The sequence below is a fragment of the Pelobates fuscus genome, chromosome 6, assembly GCF_036172605.1.
Source record: "Pelobates fuscus isolate aPelFus1 chromosome 6, aPelFus1.pri, whole genome shotgun sequence".
Classification (NCBI taxonomy): Eukaryota; Metazoa; Chordata; class Amphibia; order Anura; family Pelobatidae; genus Pelobates; species Pelobates fuscus.
Window position 1 is genome coordinate 163,050,057 of NC_086322.1, and position 17,777 is coordinate 163,067,833.

General features: G+C 38.5%; 1 protein-coding gene across 3 annotated transcripts in view; it reads right to left on the reverse strand.

The window, feature by feature from the left end:
* Positions 1–7,004: 7,004 nt before the first annotated feature.
* The window catches only part of ELF2 (E74 like ETS transcription factor 2), a 102,588-nt gene continuing 91,815 nt past the window's right edge, over positions 7,005–17,777 (reverse strand). For all 3 annotated transcript variants that reach the window (XM_063460073.1, XM_063460074.1, XM_063460075.1), the window contains 6 exons: positions 15,363–15,476; positions 12,962–13,135; positions 12,433–12,516; positions 11,587–11,779; positions 10,168–10,494; positions 7,005–8,072 (listed from right to left, as the gene is read on the reverse strand). In XM_063460073.1, the coding sequence (XP_063316143.1) occupies positions 7,475–8,072; positions 10,168–10,494; positions 11,587–11,779; positions 12,433–12,516; positions 12,962–13,135; positions 15,363–15,476 (1,490 nt within the window). In that variant the 3' untranslated portion in view covers positions 7,005–7,474. The remainder of the gene's footprint in view (positions 8,073–10,167; positions 10,495–11,586; positions 11,780–12,432; positions 12,517–12,961; positions 13,136–15,362; positions 15,477–17,777) is intronic.

Consider the following 17,777-nt stretch of genomic DNA (forward strand, 5'->3'; position numbering starts at 1 on the left):
ATAAGAACTGTTTTCGAAGCTCTGTAAAAACATGGATGGCTCATCATGAAGAAAAGTCAGAGTTTACACTCAAATAATTCAATTTGTAGGTCTCGTTCTGGATACCATTCATATGAATTTTTTTACCAGGGGAAAAAAAGAAAGAAGATTTCAATTTTCATTCAGAAACAACAAGGAAAGAAGAAGTGTTCCATAAGAGATGCTATGAGTCTTTTAGGCCTTTTTACAGCAGCCATTCCAGCTGTCAGCTGGGCACAATCAAGTATGAGGCCCCTGCTAAAAAATATTCTGGCATAATGGGACAGGATTACTTTGTCCTTAGACCAGCTGATGGACCTAAACAGGACGACACTCAAAAGCTTCCAGTGGTGGACAACATCTAACTTCCTTAAGGAAGATCTCTCCTTTTGGATGAAAACATTCAAGTTCCTCACTAGAGATGCCTCCAGAGTAGGGTGGGGTGCTCATTTGAAGACAAGGAAGAAAAGGAGAAATTAGAGAATTCAGGATGCAAGAAAAAAAGTACATTTTAGGGAATTAAGTTATCTGGTTAGCCCTCCTATTTTTTTAGACCACCTCTTCTAAATCAGCATGTAAAGATAAGAACAGACAATGCTACAGCGGTAGCTTATGTGAACTGACAACGAGGTACAAGATCCTTTCTCCTTGAAAATATGTTTTCTGTCGATCTCTGCAGGTCGATCACAAAAAGTTAGCAGATGCTCTCAGCAGGAATCACCTGAAACAAGTAGACTAGTCTCTTGCAGCCCACATATTTCAGGAAATAGGAGCAAGGTTTCGTACACCAGTAGCTATAGTTACATAGTTGAAAAGAGACTTGTGTCTATCAAGTTCAGTCTCTCACACATGTTTTTGCAGTAATAGATCTGTTGTAATTCAGTAATAGATCTTATCGCTACAAAGGCAAACCGCAAAATGCACAGGTTTTGACTGCTGCAATTCTCCATGACCAGAAGAGGTTTTTCCTTCCATCCTTGTGTGATGTTTTTAAGTTCACAAAGCAGTTTCAAGTAGTTTGCTTAATGTAGAGTGTTAAATGTGGGTGTGAAATGTATCCCTAGGAATTTAACGTAATCTCGCCTCCAGTCATAGGTAAAGTTTTGTTTTAGAGTTGTCATGTCTTGCTTGGGGATATTAATGCCCAGAGAGTGCTGTGATGAGGGAAGTGAACTGGGGTGGGAAGTAAAAAAAAATGTAAGGACCACGAGAAGGAAGGGCCAGTGCAGTGTGTCAAAAGTTTTTTCAGCATCCAGAGACAATCACAAGTTCCTGTCTTTGGGGAGTTGTAACTCAGCGGTTTTCTTTCTATAATAGAAAGTGGATAATTGAACTACAACTCCTAGACATACTCGGTAAAGTCAAAAGTAAGCACCAATATGGAGTGTCTCCCTTGTTTGGGGAGAGCTCAAGGCAGAAGCAGCACAACATATTTGCAGCAAAATACAGGAAATACATCTTTAGTAACTATTATCTGTAGTATAAATCAAATAACATTCACATATGCAAAAACACATTAATTCGCAGACACATTCTCACAGTTTAATAATTATTAACCCTCACTTCCTCCTGCTACTCACTTTTAAAGTTAACAGAGAAAGGAAGGTCAGCAGCACTGACTGGGGTTTCTGCATGATCCAATAGTAGAGATTCACGATCTCCTGCCACAGTAAAGATGCGGTGCAGAAACACACAGAGAAAGGGCTGCTGCTCAAAAACTTTTGCTTTTTGCTATGTACAAATGTAGCAGGGAAAGTGGTATCTGCTATTGCATCATACAGAGACCAATTACTCACTATCCCATCAACACAAGGAGGTGAGCAGCAACCAGGAGACAAAAAGTTGTGTATCGGGTAAGAAAGACACACCTTTGACACCCCCACCTCCCCCGGTGACTAGTGTCCCTTTAAGATTAGAAGGAACTACCGTAAGCCATTTTTATGTAAATGTCATCGCAAAAACGAAGAATTGGTAGATAGAATTCTAAACAAATACAAACTGAAAAATGTTCAAGAATATCACAGAGAGGAAGAATACATATTTTGGTACCAACTTTTTATCTAAATATTTACATTAGCACAGTTATCAATAATGAGGAATAAAACCAAACCAGGAACCACAGTTTAAAAAAAATAAATTAAAAAAAATAAAGTGTTATGTGGACTGTGGATGGTGCTCCAAGTTTATATTTTTTTGTTCCAGCTCAGTTGGAAACCACATCTGAACAATTAAATATAGATTCCTCTACTTTACATCTGAATGAGTAAGGTGGAGGATTGTACAATAAAAATAATGTTAGAAACAAAATTATATAATTTAAGCATCTTAGGGTCTTATTAAACATTTGTACACATGGGCCATTTTAGTTTTAGTGGGATTTAAATACATTTTGCACTCCAGAATTAAATTAGTCGGATTAGACAGATGTTAAATGACCTAAAATAGGGATTCTTGGTAGTCTAACAGACCTTGCAGAGTAAGAAAGTGCCGACAACATGCTACTTTTCTACGCGAATCCCGTGGATACAGCCACTAGTCAGCTCCCTTGCGGACTGTAGTCATGCTGCTCGAGGAGGGGGAGGCTACCGATCCCCATCGTTGAAGTGGAGCTTGCTGGCTTTAAGCCCTTTCCCCCCCTCTCTGGATCTGTGGGGATATCCCGGTTCCAACTGGAGTATTTGGGTGGTCATCTCCACGAGAAATAAAGCTTACCAGTGCTGACCTCAGTCAAGATGGCTGCCCTGCCTGGGCTTACAACCATGTATACCACTCCACTGCCATCCACATACGTGGACCAAATCCTCATGACATTTGATTGCATATGCAAGAAATTCTGAAAGAGGGTTTGGGCTCAAGGACCTACCCCCGCTTTTACAGGCCTGACAATGGCGCACCGGAGCCATCCTGCTGGCCAATGCCTCATGTCAGGGAATCTCCAGCAAGTCTCCAGGCTGGCGTTACGGAGGAAAAGGCGTAATAGACTGCCGCGGCAGGTGCACACTTCTTGCAGATGGCATTTCCAAACCTGCACCCACTCAACCCGACTGCAAAATTATAGGCCTCAACACAGCTTGCAGGATCCAGGAGTTTCCAACTCATGTTGCTGGGTAGGAGACTGCTACAAATCCTGGCAAAGGCAGGGATGTTATCCTAGAGAAGATGGAGCCGATCGGTCTGGAGGCTTCGGCTCAGTGGAAGAGCCTCATCGGAGCAGCTGACAGTAATGGGAGCTGGCAATCTCCATCTCTGGGCATTGGTTGAGTTGCCTACAAGCTTTACCAGCAGCCTGGCGGTTATATCACAGAACTCACAATGCTATATATGCCAATGTTCTGCTTTGTATTGTTTCCTTGATTTTTTTCGGTTTCTGTGCCCTTATTGACCACCAGCAGCGCAAGTTAATTTTGAGTACCCAGTGGTATGAACCTCTTGCTCCTATCTATAGTTCAATACTAATACCTTTTCATTCTTTACCTGTCTGGCATAATGGAGCTATGTTCCTTACGTCTTTAACACTTAAAAATGTGCAACCTGAGCCAAGTGGACCTTTGCTGAATATTGTTGATCTATTATTATTAAAGCTGACTTATATTCATGATGTATCATGCACCTAAACCACCCCCCCCCCCCCAAAATTGAATTCATTGAGTTAATTATGTGCGTCACTGTCAATACCTGCAATATTTCCTTCTGCATCAATGTATCTAATTTAAATGTACATAAATTCATAAAGTCTGATCATAAATGTAAAGAATTGCCACAGACGCAAGATAGCATAAATACAGCACTGTTCGTTATTTTGTTTACTACAGGAAACCTAGATTGAGAAATTAAGTGGTTTATAGTGGAAATACATGCTTATATTTAATATTTTTTTTATGACTTCCACGAAATGTTTTTACAGCACATACATTAAATCTGCAATAAACTTAAAAAGCGTTAGACGTGTTTGGATATTACCAATAGAATACTAGGTTCTGTATTCACTCCAAGATATTTCAGAAAACTTAAAAAAAATATATAGATATATCTATACAACAAAAACTAATTGTTATGAAGTGCCTCAAACCTTTGCTTGGCTATAGCATGCGACTGCTAGCGCAACTGGGACTTTTAATATTTAGTAGTTTTTCCCACGTGTTTGAAATCTAAATCACTGCTTATCTCAATCATTCAAAAACTAAATGCTTTACATGTCATTACTTTTTTCCTTTTATCACTCCAAACTGTGCTTCAGTCTGTAAATTGTATTCAACTTAAAATAAAAAATAAAGCAGACAAGTCAAACGATCATTATATAGGTTCTGTTTGGTAATAGCAGAAAGTGTAGGATTAGACCAAAGGTTCCCAAACGAGTCCTGAAGTGAACCCCAAACAGTCCAGGAATTAGGGACTGATGGGTCTAAAGTATTTATTTTCTACTTTCTAAAAACACCTTAGACAACTAGGTAATCCCTAAATCCTGGACTGTTACGGGGTACTTGAGGACTGGGTTGGGAACCACTGAATTAGACTGAATAACGCAACTTTTAACTCAATACCACTTGCTACAAATAAGACATCCATCTTTAATGGAAACTCCTAATACTTACTGTAACAAAAATAAAATGACGCAATAATATTAAGCAAGGGTCCCCCTAATCCCTTATAAGACCCCCCACTGGGTAAAAGTACATGCCACAGGTTGAGGAACTTTGGCGTAAAGATTTATACACTAAGTGCAAGAACAAAACAAGGACACAGACCAAATTCATTTTCTATATTGCAGTAAAATCTACTTGAATACACTTTGAAACAAGAGTACAACAAAATAGAATATACTTCAAATGTTGAATATACAAACTATTACAGTTCAGCCTGAACACTGTACTTTATCTCCCCCTCCCCCCACGTTTAACTGCTGCCCCTCATAACTAACTTAATAAAAATGTATAGCAGGCGTCAAACCCTTCCCCACTCCCTCAGAAAATATGGACCCATGCTTATGGTGACCTTTAAAAGTTATAGCAGAACTTGAAATGTACTTGTGAATTCTGTCAAAAGAATAAAAAAGCTTATTCGCCTGCTGCAAACGTGCTCACAATTACACCTTTCCTTGGACAAAAGGTCTGCGGTTTAAAGATAATGTTCCACCTACTCTGTTCAATAGCACTTATTTTATAACTAAATACAGAATTTGTAACATATTCTCAAATCAAAAGCCTATGAATGCCCAAAGTCAGCTCGGAACGGATTCTTTTAAAATTTCTGTTTTCTCAGGGCAATAGTCATGTGACACAGAAAGGCTTTTTTTTTGCCATTTTGGAAGAGTTTTAGGAATCTTTATTAAATACTCATATTGGCTGTGTTGGAATGTCACTGAAATTCCAACACACTTCGTGACTCCGGCACCTGATGCCAAAGCACCATGAGTAGGAAAGGACTGGCCAGACAACTCACCTTTGCCTGTCCCCCCTCAGCCCCAATGCCAGCAATGTCACCATCGGTGTTTTTTGCAAATTAAAGCAAAATCTTAAGTCATCACACACCTCAGAGCAATAAAAAGAAAATATACCTATTTAGTATATGCAGTTCCACTGGGACATTTATTTTTGGAAAGGAATTGTAATAGACCAGGTTGCTGGTCTAAACATTTTGTGCTATGATATTTTTGTCTCAAAAGAATATACTGAAAATGTAAAGACAAAAAAAAAAAAAATATATATATACTCTTGCATTACCAAATTAAAGCAATTTCATTTGATTTGGAAATGCAGAATATGCACTAGAAGTGCACCACTTGAAAGGTTTCCCTCCAGAAAGTAAACCTGCCAGCAACATCTGCAACCTTGTATGACTTGCATGTTGGCTATGTGTATCTTAGCCTGCAAGTGCAATGAGAAATATTTGTAATCCCACCTTCTCCTGCCATCTGTTTCATACTAGGATTGTTTTGTACACATCTTGTGCAGATGACCTCATGTTATGCTTTCTCTGGAAATCTGCCAAAATAAAGTTTACTATGGTATGATATTGCCAAAAGTCTGAATTATGCTTTTAAGAGCAAAAACATGACCAATAGTTGTCAAAATGTAGAATGAATGAATGGATTAATTGCCTAATTAAAGGAAGGAAGATAAACTATTTGTATATTATCATCTCACTAAAGCGTGCATTGTTTTGGAATTCAAAGTGAATTTCAAAATAAAAGCCAAAAACAGCCAAATGGAAAAATGCTCCTAATCGGCTACTTTTCAAAATTATCGTGGCCTGAAACTCAATTCCTTGAATTCACGCTTTCATGAATAACACTGAAAGTTAACCCCCCCCTTCCAAAACAAGACAGATTGTACTATTGCTTTAAAGCATGTACATGGTCAGTTTTAATGTAAAATTGTGCAATCCCTTGAATTGTCCTTAATGCGTTAATGTTTTATCTAGCTGGAACAGAGCCTTTACCACAAATCAGACCATCAAGAGTCACATAAAAGGTTTAACAAAATAATAATAGAAAAAAACAATAATTACCATATAAAATATGTTACATGTAATTCTATGCCAATACTGTGCTAGGTACAAGTTTTTTTTTTTTTCTTATTATTTTCTTTTCAATATACTTATATATAAAAATTGCTTTACAACCTGCTAATGGAAAATAAAAACTGAGAATCCATCTAAGGCTTCCATATGAAATCTGCTTAAATCTCTAAATAAAAATAAAATAAAAAATAAAAAAAAAATCAGTGGGCATCTAATTTTCTTCCTTGCATTTCACATTCTGATATACCCATCTAGCAGAACTTTCACATAGCACCGGATAAGTGAAGACTGTAGGTACACAGTGGTATATGATGCTGGTACAAAAAAACAAAACAAAAAGGCGTGTATCATATATATATATATATATATATATATATATATATTATATATATATATATATATATATATATATATATATATATATATATATATATACACATACACACACACAATATAAAATAAAAATAAAAAAAAAAAAAGCAAAAAAGTGTTACAATTTACAATTGCCACTTTGACCTGGTCATCTACTTTGCATTTCAGGATAAACAGCCGCACGCAGTTATTTTTAGTGTTCCACGTTCTATTTAGTGTAACCTAAAAAAATAATGTACATATATATATATATATATATAAATGAACGCTTTGGTCCCTTTCAGTTTCTTTATCCTTGATGTCAATTTAAATTTATTTTGTAAGAAGCAAAATTCCCATCAGCATATGAACAAGTTTCCCACAAAAAATATGGGCATGTTATCCACATTCCAGTAAAGGCCATTTAATTTCAACTCCACATTTGTATAATGTCCCTTTAGCGTCTCATTAGACACTTCTTTCCTAAAAATAAAATTAAAATAAAAAATAAATGTTGTCCTTTCAGTTTTTAACGTCAGTTTGACCCAAAGCTCACTGTACATCGATGGACCCATTTCCGTACTTCTCACCGACTACCATCCCCTTCTTGCTTTACAGTCACTGGCAAAGTGATTCCAGACGGGGTACTAACAACCACAACATGTGTAACAGTTTTACCCCCTTCTGTCTGTTTTTCCTCTTTTACCAGCTGGTACGTTTTCAGCTCTCCATCTGATTTCATGTCAGGTCCTTTAAACAGCGTACTAATAACCCTAGGAGGAGTCTGGCATCTGGCTTGCTGTGCTGGCATTGCTAGTCTCATTACTGGTGTGCCATGCGCTATAGATACAGGAGTAAGTGCTCTCACGGTTAGAGGAGTTCCAACCAGATTAACTTGGCCAGACCCACTCAAACTAGGTTTTGCCTGCAGTGCACACTGGGTGAGCTGAGAGGTCGGGATGGTGATGATTTTGGCAGGCTGCATGGTGTACTTGTCACTATCCGAGGATGCTGGCAACATTGTGGGAATTGTCTGGATCACAACTTTTGGGGCTGATGTGGTTGTTGGACTTGTGTTGGCCATTATCGGAGACCCTGGATTCATGGACTGGACGGCCAAAGTGGATATTTTTTGTCCCAAAGAAGTCATCACAACAGGCACTTGCATTGCCACCCGGACCGTTCTAGGACAGGAAAAGAAAAAAATACAGCTTTATTAACTAATAAAGTGTAAAAGAAAATTACGGTCCTACATAATATCCAACTTTTCTTTACGAAAGCATTAAAAGGGACACTATAGTCACTAGAACAACTACAGCTTTCTGAATTTGATGTGGTGTGTAGAATCATTACCTTCAGGCTTTTTGCTGTAAACACTGTCTTTTCAGAGAAAAGGCAGTGTTTACATTACAGCCTAGTGATAACTTCACTGGCCACTCCTTCGATGGCTGTTAGAGATCCTTCCTGGGTCATGGCTGCCTAAAATGCATCCAAACATTCAGTGTCTCCACCCTCTGCATGCAGACACTGAACTTTCCTCATAGAGCTTCATTGATTCAATTCATTTTTATGAGGCGATGCTGATTGGCCAGGGCTGTGTTTGAATTGTGCTGGCTCTGCCCCTGATCTGTCTCGTTGTCAGTCTCAGCCAATCATATGGGGAAGCACAGTGATTGGATCAGGCCACCACTTCTGATGATGTCAGCAGATAGCTTGCTATTTTGAGGCAAACAGCATGCAGAGCTACAGTTTCAGGCTTAAATACAATTAAGATTTTGCTATATTTAGGGAGGCATGAGGGGCCAGATGGTGGTTTAAACACTATAGGGTCAGGAATACCTGTTTGTGTTCCTGACCCTATAGTGTTCCTTTAATGTAGCAATTTCGGTTTTTTTAAAATCCATTTATTCTCTCTCTCTCTCCTTGTTATGGCAACAGTAATTGTAGCAATGCAGCATAAACTTTCCTTATCAGGCAAAGAGGCTTAAATTCCTAGAAAACACACTCAACTTTTCTTAAAGCCTCTAAGCTCCATGATCACTTCAGTAATTTGAAGTGGTCATGGTTCTTGGAGTCTGTCTGTGCATGGCACTTATGGAGTTCACCCCCTTCGCTGCTGGAGATGTAACTAGCGAGAGTTCTGGGCTCCATTATGTCAATTCTGTGCAAATTTTCAGTGTGCCATGTATTGGTCAACAGTGGTCAGCCAATGGATAGCAATTGCATCAGCTTACGCAACCCTGCAGAGTATCGTCAGCAGGAATGAAAGAGCCTTGGGGTCCGACAGGGACCCAGGTACAGAGGGCAAACTGTTGCTTCATTAACAGGAAATGGGGACAGGGTACTTCTGGCATCATAACCATACAGCAGGCTGCAGTGATTATGATGCTTGAAGTAACACTTTCATTTGACAGAATATACATTTTTCCAGTAAACTCAAAGCGCAAATGGCAAATGAAATGGGTTTGGGTAAGAAAAGCTGCCAAAGTCCAAATCTTATCATTATGTTCCATGCAACTGACAAATACGTTAATTCAGTGTCACTCCACAACACACTACAGCACTATCTAGTAGGAGCTAGTAGTAAACCTCAGGAAAGTAGATCTTTAAAAATATAAACTAAGAATTATGTTGCTCCAGTCACCTATAAAAAAATAAAAGCATTTTTAAAGTTGCCAGGAAGTCTACTTTAAAGATACAATCCAAAATAAAACAGACCCCAGGCAGAATCTTCTTTACTTCGTGTACAGGGTGGTCAATAAAATGGAGACTCGAGGACCATTAAAGCCATCACAATGAAGCAGCATGGGTGCAGTGGCCCTATAGGTTTAATCCTAGAATGTAAAACTTTGCCGTTTTGGAAAAACTTCAATGTTTACATTACTGGGTTTAACACCCCTCCAGCGACTCTTCCTGTTGCACCCAGAATAGAAAAGCATTAATTCAATGCTGGGGAGTCTATGAACTTGGGGATAGACACACTAAAGCGTTTTGGTCTGAGATACTGCTGACCAGTGTACACATGCGGTGCATGTGTAACGCCTGAAAACCTCAGAAGGAGACCAATAAGGAGTTAGGCCCTACCTATTTTGACAGGAGAACAACCCCTCCTCCCCAACCTTATTACGAGGAGGAATTAATGTTTTTATTAAGTCAGCACCGTAGAAAGGAAGATTGTATCTTTCCATCAGTACTCAAGGAGATGTAGGAAAAAAATATATAATTGTATGCTCTGTTGATAAGGAATGCTTTATAGCAAGTAAGATTTCAGATTCAAACCTTTGAGTTCCTGTTGGTGTGGTGCTGGTGGGTGAATTAGGGGATGACTCATTCCCAGGTGAATTTAAGCTGACAAATCTGGGCTTCCTTGAATTCTGCTGAATAGGACTTTTTTCCAATCGGCCAGGCATTGCCATTTTCAGGATGCTCTCTGTGGGAATAGACACTCGTTCCAGAGACTTTTCATCTGCCGGGGAAACAACCTCTTCACTGCTGGATTCTGCTTTATCATCCTCAATGACCACAATGTTCTTGGGCATCTCTTTGAACTGGTACACAAGCCTCTGTCCTTCCACTTTTGCAAGGATCCCTCTTTGATAGTAGTACCTGCAGGGTAATAGAATGACATTTCATTACACAGCTGGCTTTAATCAATTGACATAGCAACTTATAGCCACAGCAATTATGGACACATACTGAATATCCTGCAAATTAATATATATGGCATAAAAACAAGCCAGTCATAACAAAGTCATCATGTATAACTAATGTTCTAGGAATGTAGTGTTTTAAATTAGGATTTGCATTCATAAGCAAACATATCTCCTATGAATAATAAAACACTTTGCTTCATAACCCAACACATTACACAAGAAAAAAAAATCATATCTCCTGGTCAGAAGAATCTAATTCAGTAACTCCCTAGCTACAAAATTAATTATTATATAGTTATGCCATTCAGCTGCAAATTGTAGACTGGCTCCATTTTTCACTATGAAAACAAGCTTGCTTTAATTTTGCACATTTCTTTAAAAGAATTAACTACCATAAAAGTAATGTTTTCCTCCTGAATGTGCTGTAATGTTTTGATGAAGTTCAGGAAAATTCTGATAATTTGAAAACTTACAAAACTGGACCCCCAAACATCCTGTCTGCCGTTTGACTAGTGGCATGTGCAGTTTCTGCCACTGGAAAGCAAACTGTTAAAATGAACACTGGGCTGTGTGCAACAATGACATACGAGAAGCTCCAATTTGGGCTTTCTACAAATATGCATGTGAAATGCTTATACACAAGTTGGACGGCTTATGTTTAAAGACAAGTACATTTTCTCCTTTGACATCACTGATCCATAAGGAAGTCTTACAGCTACAGGGGTTTGCCAATTGCAGCAATTATAATGCACTCTGAACAGGAAGCTGGACACACTTCACCATAGCGTTTGAAATTATGCAAAGATTTTCACTGTGCTTAGAGTGACTAACTATTTGAAACCCAAGGAATAATTTCCTAGTATAAATTTGAATACAGTGGGTTACAAGGACTTTAATTTCAGTAACGTTCTATTCGATGCACAAGTACATTTTTGCAAAGCCAATGTTTTATAGACTAATCATTAGAAGCAATTTAATGTTGCCCCAAATATAGCATGGAATGGAAACATTTCAACTTTAACATGTTTACTCCCGGATTCACTACCTTAAAGCGCGTCCCATTGTCTCATAGTTCATATCTGGCTTGTTCTTATGCTTCCCCCAAAGTCTGGAGACAGCCTTAGAGTCCACTAGCTTGAAGATCCCTTTCTCTCTCTGAGTCCACTTGATGTATCGAGGACATGTGTTCTTATCCTGAAGCAGGTCTAATAGGAACTCCCACAAATATGTTGTGCTCCCTAAAAATCAAAACAGCAACACATGGTAAACAAAATACAAATAATAGGCTGAATGGATGGAGGACATACAAATTAAAATGACCATTACAAGCAACATGGCTACGAATGTTCTTTGCTTAGAACTCCTGTCATTTTATCTTGTTTATTATTGTCATTGTTGTGTACACAAATTCCTGCAATGATATGCGCAGACATCATGCACAATAGTACTTCACCCTGACTATAGGCTAGATCAGAACTCTAAGTTGACACTACTAGAGAGTCCTACAAATGTTACTTGTCACTGCAAGCCTGGAGTTATCATGGCACAATCAAAATGGGTGAATTTCTACTAGCCAGGTCGCAACTTAAACTTAAGTTAAAAGGTGAGTGGAAATTTTGAAACCGGAGATATGCCACTTCATGGCTCTTAACCCCTTAAGGACACGACATGTGTGACATGTCAGGATTCCCTTTAATTCCAGAAGTTTGGTCCTTAAGGGGTTAAACATTTTGTCCCCTACGGGAGGCGACGATGCATATCAACTGGGTTCCACTGAATGGATTGTCAGTGTGCAGCAAAAATCCTGGGACTTTTATATACACGTTTGTTGGTAGGCTTACTTTTATTAGATATGAATCAAATACAGTGGATAAAATGTTTGAAACTTTACCTTTTCCTTCCCTTGGTTTTTTCTTTATTCCCAAATCTGGAGACCCATTGGGAAAAGATTGCTGAATCTTTGGTTTCCTACCAGCTGTAGAATTGAAAAGGTTGGAGATAAATCAAATCTGATATATATACTTCACAGGAACGCTCACCCAAAAACTGAACAATGTTGACCAAGTGAACAGCAACATAGAACTGTTACGGTGTATTGTTCATTTCTTGTAGAGCGCATTATTGTGTTGGTAACATTCAATCAGCACTTTTAACTATTAAATGGACCCTAAAGGGCACCAGACCACAAACTAACACAAAGTGGACTGGGTGCAATGCACACAAATATCCACAAACAGTGAAAACAATATAAATATGCAATTTTCAAATAGTAGTGTTTGCAGTCACCTTACAAAAACTTAAAGATAATGTAGAATATCGGTCTTTAAATCATGGAATGTGTTTCATGGCTAGTTGATTGTCTTATTATACAAAATTTATACACAAAACCAGATAGCGAGCTTAAAGCTAATGGAATGTACCTTTTTTCTTTTTCATTGGTTCTCCAAGTTCGATAGTCACAGGGATCGGAGAGGCATCCATTGGTTCAGAATCCTCAGTGGAAACTTCAACCACTGTTTCAGTGATTACATCGGGCCTCATGGCGGCGTGAATGAACTCTGGTGTAGAGACACATGTAGATGTATAAATGTCCACTACAGAGGAAGAATAGAGAAGGGACAGTTAGAAATGCACTCAAAACTCAATGAGCAAGTCCACACTGCAATCATCAGATGCATTAAATTCATTCAAAACTCAACGGATAACTGCACCTCCTATTTCTTCACTTGAAAATGAAACTGCAGAGTCTAAAGTAGGATATATTTTTCTCTGTAAGAGGAGCAAAAGCCTTCATATACAAGCATTTCACATCACTTGAGAGGAAACAGCTTTGATATGAAACATGTAAGTAACATTTAAAATTCATAGATAACATTTTGTAAAGTTTAGATCATAATATGATCCATCAAATAAGAGACCAATTTACCTTCCATAAAAAAAAAACCAAAAAAAAAAAACTGTAGCTTACGTGACTAGTAAGGTCAAGATTTACCAACTGCTAACCCCATCTCCAGTACAGAAACATTTTGAAATGCTGTGCAGACAATCAGCTGTTTGTTGGTGACCATGACCTCTTGCCAAGGCATTGCTATTGATTACCAACATGTCAAACATCACCTGCCTAAAATGTCTTGGCAACATTCCCAGTACCATTGCGACCATATGCCACTGACACAATCTACTAGTGACAACGAATAATCACAGAAAATCAAGCAGTTTATAAACAAAGCTATATTGCTTTACATGCCATTAAAGGGACACTATAGTCACCTTAACAACTTTAGCTTAATGAAGCAGTTTTGGTGTATAGAACATGCCCCTGCAGCCTCACTGCTCAATCCTCTGCCATTTAGGAGTTAAATCCCTTTGTTTATGAACCCTAGTCACACCTCCTTGCATGTGACTTGCACAGCCTTCCTAAAACACTTCCTGTAAAGAGAGCCCTATTTAGGCTCTCCTTATTGCAAGTTCTGTTTAATGAATATTTTATTATCCCCTGCTATGTTAATAGCTTGCTAGACCCTGCAAGAGCCTCCTGTATGTGATCAAAGTTCGATTTAGAGATTGAGATAAAATTATTTAAGGTAAATTACATCTGTTTGAAAGTGAAACCAGTTTTTTTTTTCATGCAGGCTCTGTCAATCATAGCCAGGGGAGGTGTGGCTAGGGCTGCATAAACAGAAACAAAGTGATTTACCTCATAAATGACAGTGAATTGAGCAGTGAAATTGCAGGGGAATGATCTATACACTAAAACTGCTTTATTTAGCTAAAGTAATTTAGGTGACTATAGTGTTCCTTTAAATAAATCTTAATATGAATCTGAATTTTAGCTCAGTGTTTTAAACTATATAATTATACTTTGTACTTATATAAATATAATAGTGTTCTATAATGTTCTATAATTTACTATATGGGTTATTGTCTACCACACATTTTTTTCCCTTATGTGGCTTCCCACAGGAGGATAATAAGATAACTGGCTACTTTTCATCTTTCCAAAAGATCTTTTTGTCAGGCTGAGGTTATCGAGAAAAGCGGTGTTAAATCACACATTCAGAAAAGGCTTCCATCTAAGGCGGTCTTTTCCTAACAACTTGGAACTCATAAAAAAAATGTATTTTTTTTTTTTAAAAGGAGTGGTGTAGACGGTCACCTACTCGCAACAAATAAGGTGAAAATCACAGTGAGAAGCGCCTCTAGCGGCTGTCAATGAGACACCCACTAGAGGCTGGATTAACCTTAATGTAAACATAGCCGTTTCTCTGAAACTACTATGTTTACAGCTGCAGGGTTAACACTAGATGGACCTGTCACCCAGACCAGACTTAATTGAGCTGAAGTGGTCTGGGTGCCTATAGTAAGACCTTATCTGGATACCTACGTTCATTTCAATTTCAGTCTGGATGTGTGCAGGTAGTCAATTGCCTCTCTGCTCTGGTTATTTGGGTGTTTCATTGTTTTTACCTTTGGATGTTGCTTATGTATTGCTTATCTAAGATGTGCTTGGTTTTACTATTAGATGTACAAATCATAAATGAGCTGCTTATTAACTAATGTTAAACACTTTAGATATATACACATATAAAATATATACACTATATATATGTGTGTGTGTATATATATATCACACACACACACATATATATATACATATATATATATATATATATATATATATATACATACATACATACATACACACACACACACTTTTCATTCTTTGAGACAAAACATACAACCCATGGCATTAAAATGTATCTAATTCCAGTTGATTGTGAGTTATGCATATGATGCAAAGATAATTGTGAGCACTGTTACCTGGACTTCGAGAGTCATGCAGTATGGTAGGGGACTCCATATGGAGCAATGCCTCTGCCGCCTCGATTGTCTTGTCTGTGCAGTGAACATTGCTGCCCTGGACAGATGCCTCCACTAACAAAAAAAACAAAACAAAAAAAAGTTTTAGTTTAGTAAATAAATCCATCAAAATACAGCAGAATGTACATGTGAAAAAGCTGCTCTGATTTCTGCTATAACACATTATGTCCCCACTACACAAAACCCCTTTATTATAGAACATTTATTCATCAGCAATACACATATTTTTTATATTTGCAAGCAGGAGAAAAATTAGGAATATTGTTATTAAATTAAACGTTAATTTGTTTCGACCAACAATTAAGGGGAGGGAGACCAGGGAGGGCGAGAAGATATTCACAGGGAGCCCCAATGACACAGCCTGAAATGTATATACACCACCGGCAGCAGAGGTGTTGTATTCTTTATGTGCTTAGTTTCATAGCGAAACATTACATGTACAGACTCCAAGCACCAGGACCACTTCAAATCAATGCGGTGGTAACAATGCTTGGAATAACCCTTTAAGAGTTCACTTTAAGCAGAAATGTTGTATGATGGTGACGAGAATGATTAGAAATACAAACAAAAAAACAAGGTCTTTAATAATCCATAAGGAGATTAAATTAATGACAAAGAAAAAAAAATAGCAAAAAAATGGGTGCAGTTGTGTTTGCAAAATAACGCACGTGAGAAAATACTCCAGGTTGGAAGCAGCATATTTTCCCCTCTGCTACTCCGCTGATAACAAGGAGAGACGTATACGTGCAATCACTATGGTAAAATTAAATTTTCTCCTCTGGGACCTGAGAAGGTCCCTGATTGAAGCCCAGCCACTATATTAGAAGTAAAAAAATAAAATAATGCAGTGCTCATGTCTACAAACGGTAGTCATCTGTTGTGTTTAGGTATTTAAATATAAAAGATACATTTAGAACATTTCTGGTGTTTAAATGTATCACAATACAATGGATCATTACAAAGGTGAGAGTCAGGTTTCCCAAGTAATATGTTGAGAGGAGGGGGCAGAGGGGGGAAAAAAAAAGGGGGGTGAGGGGTCTGGAGCTCTTCGTGCTCCTGTCATGCTGCGGCTGCCTCCTTCCGCGCTGTCTCTCTGCATGACGCTGGGAGGTAGTGACAGGCTGGCATTTCCTCCCAGTTGTCCGACATTACCGGGGTCCGGTCGCAGTCTTAAAGGACCGCGGCACCTGACCGGACCCCTGTTCAGCAGTAATGTTTCCCCGGTGCTATAATCATAGCACCGGGGAAACATTCCGCTGCACCCCTGTGCACGTCACGGCACACAGTTTGGGAACCGCGGTGTTAACCAGTTAATCAGATCCTTAACAGTGTCTTCACTAACTGGGCAAAGCCACAAAACAACAAACTGTTGTTGCGAATGAAAGTGATGTACTGGTCTGAACCTTGAGTACCCAATTTCAAACCAATGCATTAAAGGAATACAGTAGACCAAACAGACATCAAATGAACTTGGAGTGCTTTCTAAATCTCACATCTATAGCATCTTGCAAATACATTTTTTTTTTTTACATAATTACACACAATCGTTATCTGGAGTATCCTTTGTGAAAATTTAAATTGAATTTCACATTTTAGACCAAAATAGTCAAAATGGAAAAACATAGCCGACTTAGAGATTTTTGTTTTTTTAATTCAGCTGTTGTGACGCTAAATGGTAACGGATCATGTGAAATATGTGAGGGAGGTTTGAATTGTGTGAAATATGGAGAAGCACCCATGGCACCCCGCCCCCGAAGCATAACCGACAAAATAAAAAGATTATTTAACTGGAATCCAGTGCTTGGTGAAGCCCCATGACTGACTTCTGCGCTTCCTCTGAGGTCACTGGGGTCTTCCATGGTCCAATCACCAGCTTCTCATAGAGAAGCCTCCGATTGGTCCAATTTATCGGCTCAGAGAACACGAATGTGCTCTGGCAAGGGAAGTGGTATTTAAAAAAAATATATATGTATATATGTATGAACACTCGCTCCTCCCGCTAACGACAGAGAGCGCACAGTGGGAGGGATGGAGAAGCCATCTTTCTCTTGATGACACACTGCTCTGTGCAATACAAGTTCTGGGCTGCCAATGTCAATTCTGTGCAGAATTCTCGGATGCCAATGTCACGTATGCTGGGGTTGCAACTTGTCCCTGGCACAGAATTAAAACATTTTAGTATGTGCAGTGTTCCAAACTGAAACGCTGCACATGCCGACTCCTATCACCATGACACCTTTAAATCACTGAAGTGATCATTGTGGTTGGAGTAACCCTTTAAATTTTAAAGTGATGCATCTATCCCCTTGCCAACATGCAGGGGTTAACTGAATTAAATCTGAATTATAAAAGCAA